Source organism: Podarcis melisellensis, assembly GCF_964234715.1.
Source record: "Podarcis melisellensis genome assembly, chromosome: 7".
Taxonomy (NCBI): domain Eukaryota; kingdom Metazoa; phylum Chordata; class Lepidosauria; order Squamata; family Lacertidae; genus Podarcis; species Podarcis melisellensis.
Genome location: NC_138539.1, coordinates 86546006 through 86569668, shown reverse-complemented (window position 1 = coordinate 86569668; position 23663 = coordinate 86546006). Strand labels below are relative to the sequence as shown.

At 42.3% G+C, this 23663-nt stretch overlaps 1 protein-coding gene and 2 pseudogenes across 3 annotated transcripts; all 3 read left to right on the top strand.

Annotated features, from left to right (window-relative positions):
* Positions 1–423: 423 nt before the first annotated feature.
* LOC309374824 (uncharacterized protein) lies at positions 424–10890 on the top strand (the record flags this gene model as incomplete). The annotated part of the gene is made up of 2 exons (XM_081920001.1): positions 424–2844; positions 7439–10890. 2 exons carry the CDS (start codon positions 424–426, stop codon positions 9953–9955), a joined length of 4938 nt encoding a protein of 1645 aa, XP_081776127.1. The 3' UTR covers positions 9956–10890.
* A 1256-nt stretch (positions 10891–12146) lies between these two features.
* Positions 12147–14555, top strand: LOC309374823 (protocadherin gamma-B5 pseudogene; annotated as a pseudogene). The gene has a single exon. The product of its transcript is annotated as a protocadherin gamma-B5 pseudogene (transcript).
* Positions 14556–17999: 3444 nt separating this feature from the next.
* LOC309374822 (protocadherin gamma-B5 pseudogene) lies at positions 18000–21056 on the top strand (annotated as a pseudogene). Its single transcript has one exon. The product of its transcript is annotated as a protocadherin gamma-B5 pseudogene (transcript).
* The last annotated feature ends 2607 nt before the right edge of the window (positions 21057–23663 follow it).

Sequence of the window (23663 nt, the reverse complement as noted above, 5' to 3'; positions counted from 1 at the left end):
ACCAAGGAAAAGTTTTCTCAAATGCTCCACTCAGTGAGCAGAAAGGAAGGTACAGTATGTGCTGTAGAAACATCTGCATTTATTCACCTCTGTCTATTTTCATAGAACAAAATGCAGTTCCTTGAGTGGTCCTCTAAGTGTCAGTGTTGGCCAGTATGAGAGCCAGAGAGAGGATAGAGATCCATTGATGCTTCCTAGACTGCAGTAACTCCCATCACTGCTATTCAGAGCAGGCCAACTGAAGAGCACAGTGACGGAACTCTTGCAGAGAAGGAAAAATCTCTTTTGCTTTGCACAAATATAAGAATAAGGGCAGTTTATTCTTCCTCAGTGATACCTCATGTTGTTTCCTTCATCACTGTGAGAGCTTGAGCATAGGAAACTGAGAAAAGGAAGCAGCCTGTTTTTGAGAGAACCAGCCAGATGGAGAGAAGGCACACAGGGAATGGCAGGGCACTCACAAGGCAAGTACTGCTTCTCTCTCTATTGTCTTTTACCTGTTGGGCTGCATCAGAGCAGATCCATTATTCAACCCCTGAGGAGATGGCAAAGGGTTCCGTTGTGGGGAACCTTGCCAAGGACCTGGGACTGAGCACCAAAGAGCTAAAACATCGCAATCTGCACACTGTGTCTGTGGCAAAAATGCAGCATTTCAGTATCAATGCAGAGAATGGAAACCTCTATGTAAATGACAGAATTGATAGGGAGGGGATATGTGGCAAAAATCCAAATTGCTTTCTTAATTTTGAAGTTGTGGTGGAAAACCCTTTGAATATTTTCCATGTGCTAGTGGAAATACAGGATGTTAATGATAATGCACCCCAATTCCTGAATAGCAATATCAATTTAGAGATCCTTGAATCCACTCGGCTAGGCACACAATTTCTCCTTGGGAAAGCGGAAGATCCTGACATTGGGGTGAACTCTCTCCAGGATTACCAGCTGAGCTCCAATCAGTATTTCTCTTTGGAAGTTAGAGAGAGAAAAGATGGAAATAAATATGCAGAACTGGTGCTACAGAACCCTCTTGATCGAGAAAGTGAACAGACCCTTCACTTGGTTCTTACCGCTATGGATGGGGGTGAGCCTAGGAAAACAGGGACTGTTCATATATGGATTAATGTCACTGATGCCAATGACAACCCACCTGTTTTCACTCAAGTGGTGAACAAGGTCAGTTTATCTGAAAATATTCCTGTTGGGTCACTTGTTCTCCAGGTTGCAGCCTCTGATGAGGATGAAGGTACAAATGCCCAAATCAGGTATCATTTTAGTAACATACCAGCAAGTGCCGAACGGAAATTCAAGCTGGATCCCATCAGTGGCTCAATCACACTACTGGAGCAATTGGATTTTGAGGACAACGATGAATATACTATGACAGTTGCTGCAAAAGATGGAGGTGGATTGATGACACATTCTAACATTGAGCTAAGGGTTCATGATGAGAATGATAATGCCCCGGATGTGACCTTAGCCTCCATGTTCAGTCCTGTTCCTGAAGATTCTCTGCCAGGAACAATCATTGCACTGATCAATGTGAATGACAGAGATAGTGGAGATAATGGGAAGGTTACTTGCTACTTAAACGATGATTTACCCTTCAAAGTTCTTCCCTCATCTAACAATTACTTCAAGCTCCAGACAGACAGTCTCCTGGACAGAGAAAGAACTCCTGCATATAATATTACAATCACAGCAATTGATAAAGGAACTCCGCCTCTTTTCACACACAAAACAATCTCTCTCCAGATCTCAGATATCAATGATAATGCCCCTACATTTCAGAAATCATCCTACAACATCAACGTGCCAGAAAACAATCCTTCAGGTGCCTCCATTTTCACCATCAAAGCTTCTGATCCCGACGTGGACCAGAACTCACGGATCACATACTCCATGCTCAACAGCAACATCGAGGAGCTTCCCATCTCCTCCTATATCTCCATTAATTCAGAGACTGGCACCATCTATGCCCAGAGATCCTTTGACTATGAACAATTCAGAGAGTTCCAGCTGCAAGTGAAGGCCCAAGATGGGGGTTCTCCCCCTCTCAGCAGCAATGTGAGCGTCAGGGTGTTTGTTCTTGACAGGAATGATAACAGCCCTCGTATCCTGTCCCCCTCACAAGAAGCCAAGGGCTCAGCCTTGTTTGAGATGGTGCCTCGTTCGGCCGAGGCAGATTATCTTGTCACCAAGGTGGTGGCCGTGGATGCAGATTCTGGACACAACGCCTGGCTCTCCTACCACCTGACTCAGGCCACTGAGCCGGCACTCTTCACGGTTGGTTCTCATACTGGAGAGATCAGGACCGCCAGGCCCTTTGTGGAGAGAGACGCTGTGAAACAGAGACTGTTCATTATGGTGAAGGATAACGGGCAGCCGTCTCTCTCGGCCACCATGACTCTGAACCTGGTGTTTGCTGAGAACTTCCAGGAGGCCCTTCCGGAAATGAAGAGCCAACCCAGCAGCTCGGAGTATCAGTCTGACCTGCAGTTCTACTTAGTGCTGGCCTTAGCTGTGATCTCCTTCTTGTTCCTCTTGACCGTGATTCTGGCCGTTACAATGAAGCTCCGTCAGTCAGGGCATCCCAGGTTCCTACAGTGCTTTGGTCCTGTTCCCCATTCCAAGAATGGTGCCATCTTCCCACCCAACTTTGAAGATGGGACTTTGCCCTATTCCTACCAGCTGTGTCTTTCTTCTGAGACCAGGAAGAATGAGTTTGCCTTCCTGACACCCAGTGTTCAGATGGTAGACAATATTCTTGGCAGTGAGAAACCTGATGAGCCTTTTACAGGCAACAGTGGAAACAATTTTCATTCTGAGATGGCTAATGGTGAAGAGGTAAGATTTGTTCTCTGCAGTTGCATGCCTGGTTCACTCTGTAGTTCTTTACTGTTAAGTGACATTTCAATACAACCTTTTATACTGCAGGTGTACCTGCCTTTTTCAGTCTTTAGTTAGTTTTTCATATAGAAATCAATAGGTGGGGCTTTATTTTGTATGTTCATTTTAATTATTTATTAGCTTTCTATACTGCCTTTCATCCAAAGTTCACATGGCAGCTTTCAATATAAAAGCCCTCATGAGTTATCATCTTTCCTATCTATTCTACATAGCTGAGGCTAAACCACCTGGCGCAATTAGCTATTTCATAGTCAGTTGGGGTATTCCATTTTCTGTTTTGTTTGATTTCAAGAAGGCTTACTTCCAGGGAAGATGGCTTACAATTCCAGCTTTAGTGCTTAAATAAATTTATTAATATTAAATGATAAGAAGTGAGGTTTTTGTGCTCTTTTTATGGCACATGGTTTGGAGTGTGTCATTTTCTTTTTACTATATAATCAAGGAAATACACTTCTTTTTGTTGGCAGAAAATATCTTCAGTGATTTGCATACTTTAGCTTATAAGTACATACTCCTTTCAGGGGATGTTGCAATTTTTTGTTCTTTGTTTTGCTGGTGCATTCTTCAACATTTGACACAATAATAGTGTATTAATAGTCAATGTATCGTGGATTGTCCACACATCATTCTTCTTTATTAGTTGTTAGCCTCCCCAGTGTTATTGCATTTTTGAAGAGAATAGCTGCCATTGCATTAGTCTTCAGCACAGAGCAAGGTAACAAAATCTAAACTAGGTAATAAGATTTACATAAACTTACATGAAAAATATCACTACTTGCTAGTTAAACTATTGTCATTTGTAGGGGCACTACTGTATAATGAAAGCGGGACAAAGAATAAACCAGAACATTGGTGTTATAAAAAGTTGCAGAATTTCAGCAGGAAGTTATGGGACACTCACATGAGTCACAAAACGGCTTATGTACCATAAATAATAACATAGTAGAACATCACAAGCACAATAAAAATAATAGAAAATAATAAGCAAATCATCAGTAAAGTAAAACAACCACCTTTTAAATACACTTTTAACAAAACAAGTTTAAAAATAGGCTAAACAGCACAGCCACAAGAAAAGTCATATTATAAAATTCACAAAGCATTACAGCTCTCATAGTCCACAAAACAATATCAAGAACATTAACAAAGAACCAAAAACAAAATAAGCATTTGTACTTCATCATTAGTCACAATAAAACTTCATCATTAGTCACAATAAAAATGGCATGGGGGGGACTTATGATTTACTTAAATCTCCCTATAGCTAGGCTAATTATAAATCTCTTTTTTTCAAGATTTGTTCAAGGGGGGGTTGGTTACACACACACACACACACACACACACACACACAACGCACGTGTATACCTTGCATAAAGTACGTTGTGGCATGATGATCTAAGTACCTTGTGTTTTTTGGCATCAATTTAACTCAAGAATGGACAACTACAACATTCACCCAATTATTACAATATAGTGTATCTGTATAGTTTTTAACCTGTAGTGAGCTGTAGCAATCTGGATTTATGTAATACGGTAAACTGATTTTAATCTAGCACTAGGCTGCTTATATTTACAAATCTGAATAGGTTGCCTATAGTTTATATTGAAGATCATTGTAACACACACACACACACACACACACACACACACACACACACGGTGGTTCAGATACAGAATTTCCCTGTTCCATTCAATAGCAAGAATTGGGTTCCTCTCCTTAAATTGTTGGCATTTAATTGAACATTGGCTGCAACATGTAACCCATTATTTTAATACAGGACTTCATCTGTAATGTGGATGCAACATTTTTTGTGCATCTTTGAACTCCACAGAAAATGCATTTGCTTTAATTTTTTGGAGATGTAAATTGTTGTGCATGTTCTCAATGCTGCCTCTGTGAACAGTTGGGAAAAACATTGTACAAAGTACTTTGACATCATGGTTCAGATCTAGAGTTTCTCTGTTTCATATACCAGTGAGGATTGGATTTCACTGATCAAATTGTTGGTATTTAATTGAGCATTGGATGCAATGCTTAACCCATTGTTTTAATGTAGGAGGTCATGTGTAATGTGGATGCAACCTTTTTATGTGTATCTTTGAACTCTACAGAAGACGCTTTTACTTTAATCTTTTGGAGGTGTAAATTGTGCAGCATGTTCTCAACGCTGCCTCTGTGGACAGTTGGCGTGGGCATGGTGGCACCATCTCTAGGCCTCTGTTTGGCATGGCAGTATCTGGCCTTCTCCTTCTAGCTTCAAACAAGCCAGGATCTATCAGTTCCCAACTGGGGCTGAATGGTAGTATTTTGTTCTTGTTGCTAAATTGGCCGAATGAGAGGATGAATGACAGGAGCTTTCTCATCTGCTAGGCAGTCAGTAATTAAAGACTGGCTGTATTTGGACCCCAGCCATTCTTTTTAAATGGCAAGTGCTATGTAGGTTAGAAAACATAAGGATCCTATAGTGAGCAGCCCAAGACCTGAAAGGAGAGCTACCCAAACCAACCTTCATGGCATTCTTACTAGCTTGGGGGAATCTGGTGATGGCAATTACTCGTCTGTACGGATGACCTCATTGACTGTAGCACTTACTGGCTCAGGGCTGATGATACCTAAAGGTCTTCATTTGCATTCAGTGGAACGGGGGGGGGGGCACTGAAGAGCAAAGACCAGTTTCAATATTGATCTAATACTTGGACCCTGGTGGGTGGGCATCAAAGGAGAAACGTCATCCTACCTCTGAGGTAGTTTGTCTGTCTTTGGTCCCCACCATGCACACAGGCACTATGGCAGTGGTCACATCCTGGGATATGGCTTTGACTGACTGGCTAAAGCAAGTGAGGATAGCTGATGGGTCTCAAACCCTCAGTGAGTTAGGGACTTTCTCTGCATGTGAAGACAAGTTCTGGTGGATTGAGCAGACAAAATAATAGTGGGTTCAGCAATCAAGAAGGTGGTTACTGCACATGCCGTAGAGGGAAGTGAGTGGCAGATCACTTCCTCTTCAACCTGGGAAGGTAACACATTTAGGAAAAGGAAAACTCTGATCCAAAACTCTGCTGCCTTGCAGGGTATCCCCTACACAAATCCAGAGTGTAGTCTGTAAGACAATTGGATGTCATCTGCTAATAATTTATAATTAATCCTTGATTGTGTAACAATCTAGTGAGCACTTGTTTGTATCTATTATGTCTAAGTTAACTTCACCCCTAAAAGCTGAACGATTTTGTTGTTGTCTCCCAACTTGTTGAGATAAGATGTCTTCTGTTTTTCTCTCTCATCACTAATCATCCTGTAGATATTTTCTGCATGAATGAAGCATTTGAACTCCAGAAACTGAAAGTGATTATTCCAATCTGATTCATGCTGAAAGGTCTACTAACAATGGGCAATTATGCACCAGCAGAGTGGCACTAGCATCACTTTGTGGGTGGAAACCAGTGGAGGCCAACCAGGCCGTGCAGAGGAAGTTTGTGTGTGTGTGTGTGTGTTTGTGTGTGTGTGTGTTTCAAGCTGCATACTCAGGATCCCTTACATACTATTGGCTTACAATAAACCTATAATGTTATTGTTCTGTGTAAAGAGGAGGGTGATGAGCCATACCTGTGAGACTGTGAAGTAGATGTGCAAGGTCAGAAACACACATAGTAAATTAAATTAACACTAGAAATTGGAAATCTATCTACCGTGACTGAATCACTGAAGCACATGGATGTGGGGGGAACAATGGCAAAGTTGAGAGCTGCTAAATAAACCTATTGAAGGGGATGTCCACACAAATAGACCAATAATTTGAGCACTAATACGGGGCGAGATGACAAAACTAAGCATGAGATGTGGGACTAATTTCAGTGATAAGCAATGTAATACAAGATGCCTCCTTAGGATATGCACTCAAACACAGAAAGATACATACCTCTAAAAGCAGACATTCTTGTGTCTAAGGTTCATGGCCTAAGGCCTAACTATAGGCAATAATATATTTTCCTCAATTTTTTTAATAGCCCCATACTATAAATGATAATGTTTAATTGTGCAGCCTGTAATTCCATTTTTGTCAGCAACACTGCACATTAATAAGCTTGGAAATAATTGTAAATATCTCTATCAACATAGAGTAAAAAATTAACCTACAAAATATCAAGATTGGAGTGAAAATTAAACCTAGTAAAGAAGGTTCACATATTCTGTTTAAAAGCCTGCCTTGAGTCATCACATATAAACACCAACAGAGACCTTCTGTGACATGTATTGGGGAGAAAAATCACTGGGAAAAGATTGCAGTTCTCTGCTTCAGACTCACAGTGTCACTGTTGGACAAGGCGGCAACCCAAGGGCAGCTGAAGTTCCACTGATGCTTTCTGCAGAGAGATCTCTTTGTCCCAAACTGCACATCGGGAATACCAGCAGACGCTGCAACAAACGTTTCAGCTGGAAAACAGAAAACACTGCAGCATATACAAATTAATCCAAAGGATCCAGTTCTTTTTTTACTGGGCAAAAAAATCTCCTGTCTTGGTGGAAATCTGAAATCCTGTGCTCATCAAAGAGAAGAGGAAAATGAAGATGAGAGGAATCCTTCATGGAGAGAGCTTTCAAACACCAGGAAGGTATATAACACTTCTGATATTTTCATCTTTGTTCTGTGGAGCAGTTTTGGAAGAGGTTCACTATTCCATCCCTGAGGAGATGGCAAAGGGGTCTTTGGTGGGAAATCTTGCCAAGGATCTAGGAGTGAATGCCAGAGAACTGAAGAGCAGAAACCTGCATATCATTTCTGAAGGTAAAAAGTCATATTTCACTATCAATGCACAAAATGGAAACCTGTATGTAAATGAAAGGATAGATCGTGAGGAAATATGTGGGGGCAGTGTGCACTGTCTGATTAATTTTGAAGCTGTGGTTGAAAATCCTTTAAATGTTTTCCATATTATTGTAGCAATTCAGGACATTAATGATAATATGCCACAGTTTTTAAATGAAATCATGAGGCTTGAAATTGTTGAATCCACATTACCAGGTACAAGATTTCATATTGGGAAAGCTGAAGATCCTGATATTGGGACTAATTCTCTCCAGAATTACCAGCTAAGTCCAAATCACTATTTCATTCTAGAGATTCGACAGGGAGAAGATGGCCATAAATATGCAGAATTGGTGCTGCAGAAAGCTTTGGATCGGGAAAGTGAGCACTCGCTTCAGTTGATCCTTACGGCCCTGGATGGGGGTGAGCCCAGAAAAACTGGGACTGCCCAGATATGGATTAACGTCACAGATGCCAATGACAACCCACCAGTCTTCACTCAAGAGGTTTATACAGTTAGCCTGAGGGAAAATTCCCCTGTAGGGTCCCCCATACTCCAAGTAAAAGCCTCTGATAGAGATGAAGGTCTGAATTCCCAAATTCATTATACATTTAGTAATATTCCCAAAAGAACCTACCAAAAATTTGACCTAGTTCCACAAAGTGGAACCATTACAATTAAGGAAGCTCTTGACTTTGAGGAAACAGAGATGTACAGTATGACAATTGAAGCAAGAGATGGAGGAGGATTAGTGGCTCACTCTAATGTCAATATAAAGATTCTAGATGAGAATGACAATGCTCCAGAGATCATTCTGACCTCCTTATCTAGTCCAGTTCCTGAAGACTCTGTTTCCGGAACAGTAATAGCTCTCATCAATGTAAAGGATAGGGATTCTGGAGAAAATGGAAAGATCACCTGCCACTTACAAAGTAATGTACCATTTAAAATAGTGTCAACATCTAATAACTACTATAAAATCCTCACAGACAGTCCTTTGGACAGAGAAAAAGCCTCAGGATACAACATCACAATCTCGGCCACCGACAAAGGTAGACCCCCTCTCTCCTCCAACAAAACCATCTCCCTGCAGATTTCAGACATCAATGACAACCCCCCTGCCTTTGAAAAATCAACCTACAGTGTCTTTGTGCCTGAAAACAATCCCTCAGGTGCCTCCATTTTCTTCATCAAAGCCACAGACCCGGATCTGGACCGCAACTCACGTATCACTTACTCCATCCTCAACAGCAACATGGAGGAGCTGCCTCTCTCCTCTTACGTCTCCATCAACTCTGAGACGGGAACTATCTATGCACAGCGCTCCTTTGACTATGAGCAATTCAGGGAGTTTCAGATCCAAGTGAAGGCCCAAGATGGCGGCTCTCCCTCTCTCAGCAACAACACCACCGTGTGGGTGTACATTTTGGATCAGAACGATAACAGCCCTCGCGTTCTGTATCGTTTCACGGGCGCCGAGGGCTCTGCCTTGTTTGAGATGGTTCCTCATTCAGCAGAGCCAGGCTACCTAGTGACCAAAGTGGTGGCTGTGGACGCTGACTCTGGGCACAATGCCTGGCTCTCCTACCAAGTGCTGCAGGCCACAGAGCCGGCCCTCTTCATCATTGGGACCCACACGGGAGAGATCAGGACGTCACGAGCCCTTCTGGAGAAAGATGCTGTGAAACAGAAGCTGGTCATCCTGGTGAAGGACAATGGGAAGGCTCCACTCTCAGCTACTGTGGTCCTCAACCTTGTGGTTGCTGAGAACTTCCAAGAGGCACTTCCAGAAATGACTAGGCAATCCAGTGACACAGAGCATCATTCTGACCTCCAGTTTTACTTGGTGCTGGCTTTGGCATTGATCTCATTTTTGTTCCTCCTGACGGTGATACTGGTCATTGTCATGAAACTTCGACAATCAGGAAATCCCAAATTATTCCAATGCTTTGAACCTAATACTTTTCCTAAGGCGCAGGTCATATTTCCACCAAACTATGAAGAAGGAACTTTACCTTATTCCTACCAACTCTGCCTATCGTCAGAGATGAGGAAAGAGCAGATCTCTTTCCCGAAACCCCATATCCAGGTGTCAGAAAACTTGCTATGCAATGATAGCTCTCAGGTGGTTCTTGTGGATGGCAACTGTGGGGATGCCAGTGCCAAAGAGGAGGTTGGTGAGCAGGTAAGCTTTGCTTTCAGAAACTGTGATGTAGGCACCACAACCTTGCTCCTTGTATGAGCAAAACTAGTATTTTTAGTTGTTTTCCTCTTAACTGCCTGATTTACTAAATGAGAGAACTAAAAAAAAATCAAGTTATATTATTAGCACCAGCTGTTCAGACTGTAGAAAACTTTTTTTTACAAGTAGTCTACAAATTGCAGTGACAGAGGCAAATTCAATGCTGAGTCTGAAAATGAGGTTCAGGTGAGTCTTCATGAATTATGGAATTTATATCCTGTTCTACCTTCTAGTAATTTTCTTCCTGTAGATTATTAAAATATCACTATCATTATATACAGTAGTTATTTTTTAGTTCCTCCCAGAGGTTAAATATGTGGATTTTTACTTCACTCACTCACATAGTTTATTCATCCTGTTGTGATTTGAGTTAACTGAAAAATGTGTAAAACATGAATGCTTCCTATTTGTTCATAGTAGATCTTTTGGACTGTTTTGGACTTCTCTGGAAGATTTACATATAAAGATCTTGTATGAAATGCAGAATGCTCAGAAAAGCGCAACTAAGATGGTCAAGTGGGTGGAACAACTTCTTTATTTGGAAAAAAATGCAATGCTTAACAATATTTAGTTTAGATCAAAGACAAGGGAGAAGCGATATGGTCCTCCCAGTGCCACATTTCAACCAGATCTACAGGACAGCAAGTAATTTAAGTGGGAAGTGCAAGGCAACCAATGCTAGGAAGCAACATTTTTGTGGGGCATGTCCTGAAATGAAAGGTTCCAGGTGGATATAATAAGGGAAGCTGAAATAATAACAGGATACACTTTATCAACGGTTATTCTGATTGTTTTATTCAGTTGTATTAAGGGTTTAATACTAGCAGAGGATTAGTCCAAGACTTATTAACTATAGCAAGAACAACTATTTGGTATAAGTTGAGTGGAGTGTGTGGTTAAGAACACCAGCTTTACATTATTTAATGTAAATACATTATTTACATTATTAGGGTATGGGATATTTTATCTATCGTTAAACTAATGAATATGGTAAGAGTCAGAGTGGGGAGACTGATAACATTGTGGTGGGAAAATAGAACATTTTCATACTTAATTTGTGCAATAAGGTTCAAGATAATACAGACGTGCACACACTGTTAGAAACTTTATAAATCGGTATGCTTTCTTAGAGTGTATAATATAAAACTATTCAAACTTGTATCCAGCCATTATTATTATTTTTTACAGAACAATCACACATACTTTACACATTTCAGTAAATAAATAACTTATGGGAATTGCTCCCACAAAAAGCTGTGATGGCCACTAACTTGGATGCCTTATAGACAACTTCATGGTGGCCGCAAGTCGTGCTGACTATATCCCGTCAGGTACTAGGAGCAGGATGCCTCCAGTGGGAGATGCCACAGTGGGAGACAAGCTGCTTAACAAGAAAGGCCTTGGGTTCTGATCCAGCAAGGCTCTTCTTATGTTGCTACATTTTAATGAAAGGAATTGTGTGCCCTGATGTTGTGTGATAGACTGACGGACAAAAGACTATAACCATGTTAAAGTGAGGCAATGCTCTGCTGGTGATCCCTTGGGTATGTAGCTTCCATTCAAGGGGGTTCAATTTCAGTGGGATAGACATCAAGGCAAAACATGTTTTCAATAGGCTGTATATCTCCAGACTGGGTTGTGAGTCTTGTGAGCTGTTATGCGCAGCAATCAGAGAAGCTGTTGTTTTAATGTGTACAAACTGAAAGCAAATAACTTGAAATTTGCTAAAGGGAAAGTACTGTACATTGCACAACATGGTTTTCCTTGCAGTTCCTTGAGTGGTCCTCCAAGTGTCAGTGTTGGCCAGTGTGAGAGCCAGAGAGAGGATAGAGATCCATTGATGCTTCCTAGACTGCAGTAACTCCCATCACTGCTATTCAGAGCAGGCCAGCTGAAGAGCACAGAGACAGGGAACTCTTGCAGAGAAGGAAAAATCTCTTTTGCTTTGCACAAAACAAGGGCAGTTTATTCTTCCTCAATGATACCTCATGTTGTTTCCTGCATCACTGTGAGAGCTTAAGCATAGGAAACTGAGAAAAGGAAGCAGCCTGTTTTTGAGAGAACCAGCCAGATGGAGAGAAGGCACACAGGGAATGGCAGGGCGCTCACAAGGCAAGTACTGCTTCTCTCTCTATTGTCTTTTACCTGTTGGGCTGCATCAGAGCAGATTCATTGTTCAACCCCTGAGGAGATGGCAAAGGGTTCCGTTGTGGGGAACCTCGCCAAGGACCTGGGACTGAGCGCCAAAGAGCTAAAACATCGCAATCTGCACACTGTGTCTGTGGCTAAAATGCAGCATTTCAGTATCAATGCAGAGAATGGAAACCTCTATGTAAATGACAGGATTGATAGGGAGGGGATATGTGGCAAAAATCCACTTTGCTTTGTTCAGTTTGAAGTTGTGGTGGAAAACCCGCTGAATGTTTTCCATGTAACAGTAGAAATCCAGGATGTTAATGATAATGCACCCCAATTCCTCAATGGCAACATCAACTTGGAGACAGGAGAACAAACCTTGCCTGGGGCCCGCTTTCTCCTTGGGAAAGCGGAAGATCCTGACATTGGGATGAACTCTCTCCAGGATTACCAGCTGAGCTCCAATCAGTATTTCTCTTTGGAAGTTAGAGAGAGAAAAGATGGAAATAAATATGCAGAATTGGTGTTGCAGAAATCTTTGGATCGGGAAAAAGAACAAACCCTTCACTTAGTACTTATCGCAATGGATGGGGGCGAGCCTAGGAAAACTGGAACAGCCCAGATACGGATTAATATCACCGATGCCAATGACAACCCTCCCATTTTCACTCAAGAGGTGTACAAGGTCACTTTAAGTGAAAATGCTCCTATTGGGTCCACAGTGCTCCAGGTCATAGCCTCTGATGATGATGAAGGTTCATATGCCCAAATCAGGTATTATTTCAGCAACATACCAGCAACTTCCCAAGAGAAATTCAGTCTAGATCCCATTGGTGGCATAATCACCCTCTTGGAGCGACTGGATTTTGAGGACAACGATGAATATACTATGACGGTTGCTGCAAAAGATGGCGGAGGATTGGTGACTCATTCCAATATTGAGATAAGGGTTCTTGATGAGAATGATAATGCCCCGGATGTGACATTAGCCTCCATGTTCAGCCCTGTTCCTGAAGATTCGCCACCTGGAACCTTAATTGCTCTGATCAATGTAAATGACAAAGATGCTGGTGATAATGGAAAGGTTACCTGCTATTTAAACAGTGATTTGCCCTTCAAGATTATTTCCTCATCTAACAATTTCTACAAACTTCTGACAGTCAGCCCTTTGGACAGAGAAAAAACTCCTGCATATAATATTACAATCACAGCCACTGACAAAGGAACTCCACCTCTTTCCACACACAAAACGATCTCTCTACAGATCTCAGATATCAATGATAATGCCCCTACATTTCAGAAATCATCCTACAATATCTATGTGCCAGAAAACAATCCTTCAGGTGCCTCCATTTTCACCATCAAAGCCTCTGATTCCGACATGGATCAGAACTCACGGATCACATACTCCATACTCAACAGCAACATTGAGGAGCTTCCCATCTCCTCCTATATCTCCATTAATTCTGAGACTGGCACCATCTATGCCCAGAGATCCTTTGACTATGAACAATTCAGAGAGTTTCGGGTGCAAGTGAAGGCCCAAGATGGGGGTTCTCCCCCTCTCAGCAGCAATGTGAGCATCAGGGTGTTTGTTCTTGACAGGAATGATAACAGCCCTCGTATCCTGTCCCCCTCACAAGAAGCCAAGGGCTCAGCCTTGTTTGAGATGGTGCCTCGTTCGGCCGAGGCAGATTATCTTGTCACCAAGGTGGTGGCCGTGGATGCAGATTCTGGACACAACGCCTGGCTCTCCTACCACCTGACTCAGGCCACTGAGCCGGCACTCTTCACGGTTGGTTCTCATACTGGAGAGATCAGGACAGCCAGGGCCTTTGTGGAGAGAGACGCTGTGAAACAGAGACTGGTCATTATGGTGAAGGATAACGGGCAGCCGTCTCTCTCGGCCACCATGACTCTGAACCTGGTGTTTGCTGAGAACTTTCAGGAGGCCCTTCCGGAAATGAAGAGCCAACCCAGCAGCTCGGAGTATCAGTCTGACCTGCAGTTCTACTTGGTGCTGGCCTTAGCTGTGATCTCCTTCTTGTTCCTCTTGACTGTGATTCTGGCCGTTACAATGAAGCTCCGTCAATCAGGGCATCCCAGGTTCCTACAGTGCTTTGGTCCTGTTCCCCATTCCAAGAATGGTGCCATCTTCCCACCCAACTTTGAAGATGGGACTTTGCCCTATTCCTACCAGCTGTGTCTGTCTTCTGAGACCAGGAAGAATGAGTTTGCCTTCCTGACACCCAGTGTTCAGATGGTAGACAATATTCTTAGCAGTGAGAAACCTGCTGTGCCTTTTACAGGCAATGAAGGAAACAATTTTCATTCTGAGATGGCTAATGGTGAAGAGGTAAGGTTTGTTCTCTATATTTACATGTGTTGTACACTCTGTAGTTCTTTACCATTAAGTGGCATTGCAATGCAACCTTTTTATACAGCATGTGTACCTGCCTTTTAAATTTTCAGTCTTTAGTTAATTTTCCATCTAGATTCATGAATCATCACCTTCTTTATATATAATAAACAGCTGAGGCTAAACTATCTGTTGCAGGTGTAGTCTATTTTCTCCATTGCATTTTGAGATTTCCAGTTCAGTCCTAACCATATCTACCAAGATGTGAGTCCTGTTGAATTCAATGTGACTTTCTCTCAAGTAAGAGTGCTTAGGATTTAAGCTTTGGAATTTGAATAGTGGGAACATGAAATTAAATGAAGTTAGATGGATATATATATTGCTCATTTAATCTTATGAATGGGTGTGGAATGTGCCGACGTTTTTATTATGTCATTGAGGAGGTGCACTTCTTTCTGTATGGCAGAGTTGTGTGCTATTGAGTTCAATAGTGCTTACTCCCAGGTTGTACAGTCATACCTTGGAAGTCAAACAGAATCCGTTCCAGAAGTTTGTTGGACTTCCAAAACGTTTGAAAACCAAATTGTTGCCTCTGATTGGATGCAGGAAGCTCCTGCAGCCAATCAGAGGTATCGGAACCCCCACTGGACATTTGGGTTCCAAAAGAATGTTTGCAAACCAGAACAATCACTTCCGGGTTTGCGGCATTTGGGAGCCAAAACGTCCGAGTTCCAGGGTGTTTTGGATCCAAAGTACGATCGTATTCCAGCTTTCCAGCATAAGTAGCTTGAACATTAAATAATATAGTAAATGAGGAAGATAATTATTTTCTGATCATTTCATGACATGGGGTGGGAGCAATGTGCTGATGCTTCTACTTTATAATCATAGCCCCCTTCTTTCTTTCCTTTTGAATCAAGAATGGTCAACTACAACATTGAATTATTGGAGTACAATGTATCATTTTTCACCAGTAGTGCATTGTAGCTACCTGGATTTAAAATAATATGATATGGCTTCACTAGGTCTAAAATGATGTTAATTTCGGATATACTAGAGTCCTTACAAAAGTCTGAATAGGCTACTTGTGGTTCATGTTGAAGAACATTGTACAAAGTACTTTGACATCATGGTTCGGATCTAGAGTTTCCCTGTTTCATTTAACAGTGCAGATTGAATTTCACTGATCAAATTGTTGGTATTTAATTGAGCACTGGATGCAATGCTTAACCCATTGTTTTAATGTAGGAGGTCATGTGTAATGTGGATGCAACCTTTTTATGTGTATCTTTGAACTCCACAGAAGACGCTTTTGCTTTAATCTTTTGGAGGTGTAAATTGTGCAGCATGTTCTCAACGCTGCCTATGTGGACAGTTGGGGTGGGCACCATCTCTAGGCCTCTGTTTGGCATGGCAGTATGTGGCCTTCTCCTTCTAGCTTCAAACAAGGCAGGATCTATCAGTTCCCAACTGGGGCTGAATGGTAGTACTTTGTTCTTGTTGCTAAATTGGCCAAATGAGAGGATGAATGACAGGAGCTTTCTCATCTGCTAGGCAGTCAGTAATTAAAGACTGGCTGTATTTGGACCCCAGCCATTCTTTTTAAATGTGTCACAACTGGCAAGTGCTATGTAGGTTAGAAAGCAAAAGGATCCTATAGTGAGCAGCCCAAGACCTGAAAGGAGAGTTACCCAAACCAACCTCCATGGTATTCTTACTAATTTGGGAGAATCTGGTGATGGCAATTATTCGTCTGTACGGATGATCTCATTGACTGTAGCACTTACTGGCTCAGAGCTGATGATACCTAAAGGTCCTCATTTGCACTCAGTGGAGCTGGGAGGGAGGGCACTGAAGAGAAAAGACCAGTTTCAATATTGATCCAATACTTGGACCCAACAATGTCCAAGTATTGGATCAATATTGAATGGCGACAACTGTTTAATGTGTCTGGCAGAAAAGACAGTTCCTAGCCTCCATCTTGGCATTAAGTATGTCATCACTGAGGTTATAGAAGTAGTATTATTTAATCATATGTAGATCAGACTTGTAAGTAAATAAGTTGTGGTACATAGACAAAACCATTAACTGTGTCTGGCTTCATGCTGGGGTGTGGAGGCAAACATAGACCACACTTTTTTTTCTTTTTACCTGTATTGTGTAGATCAATCATGTTTCAGTATGTGTGATATAAAATCCACCACCAGGTCAAGACTAATTGGCAGTGGTCTTCTAGAGTAGAGCGTGGATATTGGTTATTTAGCTGGAGATGCACAACTGGTTGATCATATTTATTTTATAGTTGTAAACTGCTTAGAGACTGCTTTTGCTGAAGAAATGTGAATTGTGGCTATCTTGGAAGGTATATGTATTATTTAGGGTTATGTATATAGTGGACTGGATCCAGACTTGGCCATACATAGAGCCAAAGCATTGAAATCAACTTGACAAGTTAGCTATTACTGAGTTAAACCACATTGATTTTTGTGGATCATCTATAACCATGACTAAGGCTGTTATCCAAATCCTGGCTTGGGCGTTGTGAGGCATAACAGAGCAAAGAGACCACTGTCACATCCGCAGCGTTGCTGCTGGTCTGGGCAGAAGGTGGAGGGGCACCTCACTTAGACCCACATCAGGCCCAGTGCCACCACGGGACAGTAGTGGGACTGGCTCCTGTCTCTCCCTGTCCTTGTCCCCTTTCAGAATTTTTCATCAGCTGCCATGAGTGGAGATCCCACTGGCATGACTTCTAACCAAGCATACATTTGGCAGAGGGAACAGGCAATTCTGCCCCAGCAGAGTGACCCCCTATGGGTAGAGGCCAGTAGAGGCTGGTAGGGCTTGGCTGAGGAACAGCTCCAACAATCCAAACCCTACCACCACCAGCGCAGTGCAAAAGATTGCAGGCTAAGTCTGGAGCTAAAGCTGAGTAAAGTTCCTCAAATATCCAGGATTTGTCAGAACAGCTACATTACCTCCCGGGTTATAATACTTATAATGTATAATATTATATAGTATTAGTGCAATTATTTCCATACTGAAGGAAGAGCATTGAGGGAAATGTGGCTTACTTAAGGGAACATGCTGAGATCATGCCAAATGCAAGACACAAACTGCATTACTATTCTGTTTCTTACACTACACCAGCTGAAGACATTTAAAGCACATTGAACACTTGAATTGCACTTAATTCAATTTATAAACAGAGGTTGGATGGCCATCTGCCATGGATGCTTTAACTGAGATTCCTGCATTGCAGGGGGTTGGACTAGTTGACCCCTGGGGTCACTTCCAACTGTAAGATTCCATCATTCTATCTCTCCTTCCTTGGAGGTTTTTAAAACCTTGAATAAAATAATTACCTCAATTTTCCCATCGTCTTTTTTTACACACCGTAACACTTCATAGAGAAATCCACTAGAGAAATTCAATTTTTCTCTTAGAGAGGTTTACAGATTGGTAAAAACTGTAAGTGCTTTAAATTGAGGAAATGAATCTATACTATGTTTTTATTGCTTGTCCTTTACTGCAAATACTCCTTTGAAGTTGATTTTTTTTTACCTGTAATACTAGTGAAAAGATAACACAAACAAAACACAAATATTTCTGCTTTATAACAGAAGAGGGTTCACATATCCTGTATCAGAATATAGTTTGAGTCATTAAATATAAATACCACCATGCCATGTCATGAATTAGGGAAGAAAAATCACTGGGAAAAGATTGCAGTTCTCAGTTTCAGACTCACAGTGTCACTGTTGGACAAGGCGGCAACCCAAGGGCAGCTGAAGTTCCACTGATGCTTTCTGCAGAGAGATCTCTTTGTCCCAAACTGCACATCGGGAATACCAGCAGACGCTGGAACAAACGTTTCAGCTGGAAAACAGAAAATACTGCAGCATATACAAATTAAGCCAAAGGATCCAGTTCTTTTTTTACTGGGCAAAAAAATCTCCTGTCTTGGTGGAAATCTGAAATCCTGTGCTCATCAAAGAGAAGAGGAAAATGAAGATGAGAGGAATCCTTCATGGAGAGAGCTTTCAAACACCAGGAAGGCATATTACCCTTCTGATATTTTCATCTTTGCTTTGTGCAGCAGTTTTGGAAGAGGTTCACTATTCCATCCCTGAGGAGATGGCAAAGGGGTCTTTGGTGGGAAATCTTGCCAAGGATCTGGGACTAAATGCCAGAGAACTGAAGAGCAGAAACCTGCATATCATTTCTGAAGGTAAAAAGCCATATTTCACTATCAATGCTGAAAATGGAAACCTGTATGTGAATGAGAGGATAGATCGTGAGGGGATGTGTAGAGAGAGCACACACTGCATTATTGATTTTGAAGCTGTGGTGGAAAAGCCATTGAATGTTTTCCATGTAAGTGTAGCAATTCAGGACATTAATGATAATGCCCCACAATTCATAAAGGGCAATATTGGGCTTCAAATAATTGAATCCACATTACCAGGTGCCAGATTTATCCTTGGGAAAGCTGAAGATCCTGATATTGGGATTAATTCTCTCCAGAATTACCAGCTAAGTCCAAATCACTATTTCATTCTAGAGATTCGACAGAGAGAAGATGGCCATAAATATGCAGAATTAGTGCTGCAAAAATCTTTGGATCGGGAAAGTGAGCACTCGCTTCAGTTGATCCTTACGGCCCTGGATGGGGGTGAACCCAGAAAAACTGGGACTGCCCAGATATGGATTAATGTCACAGATGCCAATGACAACCCACCAGTCTTCAATCAAGAAGTTTATACAGTTAGCCTGAGGGAAAATTCCCCTCTGGGGTCCCCCATACTCCAAGTAAAAGCCTCTGATAGGGATGAAGGTCTAAATGCACATATTAGTTATATTTTTAATAACATCCCAGAAACAGCCCACCAAATATTTGAACTAGAACCACAAAGTGGTACAATTACAATTAAAAAAGCTCTTGACTTTGAGGAAACAGAGAGGTACACTATGACAGTTGAAGCAAGAGATGGAGGAGGATTAGTGGCTCACTGTAATGTTGATATAAAGATTATAGATGAGAATGACAATGCTCCAGAGATCATTCTGGCCTCCTTATCTAGTCCAGTTCCTGAAGACTCTGCTTCTGGAACACTAATTGCTCTCATCAACGTAAAGGATAAAGATTCTGGAGAAAATGGAAAACTTACATGCCATCTACAAGGTAATGTACCATTTCAAATAGTGTCAACATCTAAGAACTACTATAAAATCCTCACAGACAGTCCTTTGGACAGAGAAAAAGCCTCAGAGTACAACATCACAATCACGGCCACCGACAAAGGTAGCCCCCCTCTCTCCTCCAACAAAACCATCTCCCTGCAGATTTCAGATATCAATGACAACCCCCCTGCCTTTGAAAAATCAAGCTATAGTGTCTTTGTGCCTGAAAACAATCCCTCAGGTGCCTCCATTTTTGCCATCAAAGCCTCAGACCCGGATCTGGACCGCAACTCACGTATCACTTACTCCATCCTCAACAGCAACATGGAGGAGCTGCCTCTCTCCTCTTACGTCTCCATCAACTCTGAGACGGGAACTATCTATGCACAGCGCTCCTTTGACTATGAGCAATTCAGGGAGTTTCAGATCCAAGTGAAGGCCCAAGATGGCGGCTCTCCCTCTCTCAGCAACAATGCCACCGTGTGGGTGTACATTTTGGATCAGAACGATAACAGCCCTCGTGTTCTGTATCCTTTCACGGGTGCCGAGGGCTCTGCCTTGTTTGAGATGGTTCCTCACTTGGCAGAGCCAGGCTACCTAGTGACCAAAGTGGTGGCTGTGGACACTGACTCTGGGCACAATGCCTGGCTCTCCTACCAAGTGCTTCAGGCCACAGAGCCGGCCCTTTTCACCATTGGGACCCACACGGGAGAGATCAGGACGTCACGAGCCCTTCTGGAGAAAGATGCTGTGAAACAGAAGCTGGTCATCCTGGTGAAGGACAATGGGAAGGCTCCGCTCTCAGCTACTGTGGTCCTCAACCTTGTGGTTGCCGAGAACTTCCAAGAGGCACTTCCAGAAATGACTAGGCAATCCAGTGACACAGAGCATCATTCTGACCTCCAGTTTTACTTAGTGCTGGCTTTGGCATTGATCTCATTTTTATTCCTCCTGACGGTGATACTGGTCATTGTCATGAAACTTCGACAATCAGGAAATCCCAAATTATTCCAATGCTTCGAACCTAATACTTTTCCTAAGGCGCAGGTCATATTTCCACCAAACTATGAAGAAGGAACTTTACCTTATTCCTACCAACTCTGCCTATCGTCAGAGATGAGGAAAGAGCAGATCTCTTTCCCGAAACCCCATATCCAGGTGTCAGAAAACTTGCTATGCAATGATAGCTCTCAGGTGGTTCTTGTGGATGGCAACTGTGGGGATGCCAGTGCCAAAGAGGAGGTTGGTGAGCAGGTAAGTTTTGCTTTCAGAAACTGTGATGTTGGCACCACAACCTTGCTCCTTGTAGGAGTAAAACCAGACCTTTATTTCAGTCAGAACGCACCAGAACTCAGTTCTGGCATCTCTCAGGTAGTCTCTTTTGCCATTATAAGAGAACAAATTAGGCGCCTCTTTGCCTAGACAAATTGCACTGAGTAAAACTAATATTTTTAATTTGTCTTCCTCTTACCTACCTGGTTTAGTAAATGAGAGAACCAAAAAAACATGAAATTATATTACTAGAACCTGCTGTTCATAATGTAGAGTACATTTTTTACAAGTAGCCTTCAAGTTGCAATGGCAGGGGCATCTTCAATGCTGTAGCTGAAAATGATGTTCAGGTGAGTCTTGATCTTGTTATGGTTTAACTTCTAGTAATTATGAATGAAACGGAAGAGTGCAGTGAATCTGAGTTTTCCGTACTGATGTAGATATCAATAATAAGGTAACAACAATTCAATGTAAGACCCCATTTAAGAAAGTGCAAAGAAATCTTTTTTTCACATATTTTGTCATCAGTGGTGACTGACTAGGAACAAGATCCTGGAGTCATAGTGGATAGCTCGATGAAGATATTGACACAGTGTAAAACAGATGTGGAAAAGGTGAAAACCATGGTAGAGATTGTTAGGAAAGGAATTAAAAATAAAACTGAAGAATGTTCAGGAAAGGGCAAGCACAACGAGAGGTGGGTGGAGTAATTCCCCTATGAGGAAAGGTTGTGACGTTTCGGATTTTTAAGTTTAGGGGAGAAAAGGCAAATAAGGAAGGACATAATTGAGAGGAATAGATTTCAGCATGGCATGGCAAATGCAGAAATAGAAAAGTTTTTTCTCTCTCTCATAACTAACAAGAGGCTGTGATAGCCCACAGCCTGAATGGCTTTAAAAGCGGTTTGCACAAATTCCATGGCTACAAACCATGATGTCTAGGTTCTGCCTCCACCGCCAGAGGCTATCTATATGCCTGTGAGTATGAGATTCATGGAATCACAGGTGGTGGCAGTGCTGTTGTGACATGTTCTGCTTGGGGGCTTCCCATGGGCTTCTGGTTGGCCTCCATGAGTGCTGGACAAGCTCCACCTTTGGGCCAATATTGCAGGCTTCTTCTTATGTTATGTTTCTTTGTTCTTTATAACAATGTAAGTTATAGTTCACCTTATAGTTCAGCTATGGAATTTGCTACTACAAGATGCAGTGATCACCACCAACTTGGTGGCTTTAAGGAGAATATGGTGACTTTAGATCATATGAGGGCTCCTACAGGAAAAGTGGCAAGATGTAAATTTAATAGAGAAATTTATGGTGGATAAAGCCATCACTGGTTTGTAGTCATGGTGACAATATTACCTCTAGTCCCAGAGGCATTGTGCCTCTGATTTTAGTTGCTGTGGTCCAAGAATGGAGCTTCTGAGAGGAATCTGGTCAGCCACTGTGGGAGACAGGATGCTTGACTGCATAGGCCATTGGTTTGATTCAGTAGGACTGTTCTTACGTTTTTATGGAATGGAATTCTGTGGATGGGTCTGCTGTGTTGTGTTGTGGGAAAGACCGTAAGATGAAAATTTAATGAAATTAATTAATTGGGGGAATTTGCATCTTGTGGGCTATTATGTTGTTGTTGTTGTTTAGTTGTTTAGTCGTGTCCGACTCTTCGTGACCCCATGGACCAGAGCATGCCAGGCACTCCTGTCTTCCACTGCCTCCCGCAGTTTGGTCAAACTCATGCTGGTAGCTTCAAGAACAACATCCAACCATCTCATCCTCTGTCATCCCCTTCTCCTTGTGCCCTCCATCTTTCCCAACATCATTTTTTCTCATTCTCAGCTGCAAATCTGTAATACCAGTGCAATAAATAACACTGGCCTAACACTCAGAAGTGCCATATAATGGCCAAGTATTGTCTCTGCCAGTGGGGAATGGCTTCCTGCCCTTTCCCTTCCCTTGGTTCAGTCTCCCAGAATTTCATCATATAGAAAACAATGGTGCGTTAAATATTAGTGTAGTAGGATATTGTTGTTGTTTAGTCGTTTAGTCGTGTCCGACTCTTTGTGACCCCACGGACCAGAGCACACCAGGCACTCCTGTCTTCCACTGCCTCCCGCAGTTTGGTCAAACTCATGCTGGTAGCTTTGAGAACACTGTCCAACCATCTCGTCCTCTGTCATCCCCTTCTCCTTGTGTCCTCCATCTTTCCCAACATCAGGGTCTTTTCCAGGGAATCTTCTCTTCTCATGAGGTGGCCAAAGTACTGGAGCCTCAGCTTCATGATCTGTCCTTCCAGTGAGAACTCAGGGCTGATTTCCTTCAGAATGGATAGGTTTGATCTTCTTGCAGTCCATGGGACTCTCAAGTAGGATATTATAACAGGGCAAATTTATTTCACATTTTGAGCAATAATATTTGGCATCATCTGAGAGTCTAAAGAGGTCAGACAGGTATTTTAATAAGCCAGTGATGATACACAAAGCAATCCAACCCCCATTTCCACTGAGCCAGGGAACGGAGTTGGATTAGGCAGAGACGTCCCTCTGCCTGGCTCTCTCGGCTCAGCTGACATCACCTTCTACCTGCTGGGTGTGCAGGAGCCAATGGAGAGCCCCAAATGGGTCATTCTGAGAGCAGGGCCATGGCTGAGCTGGCCCAGTGACTGTTGTATCCTGAGCCGGTCTTGCTGCAGTCATGCAACAGACTCGGACCAGGTCATTCTGGATCTCCATATTCTGCTATGGCTAATGTGAACAGCAGG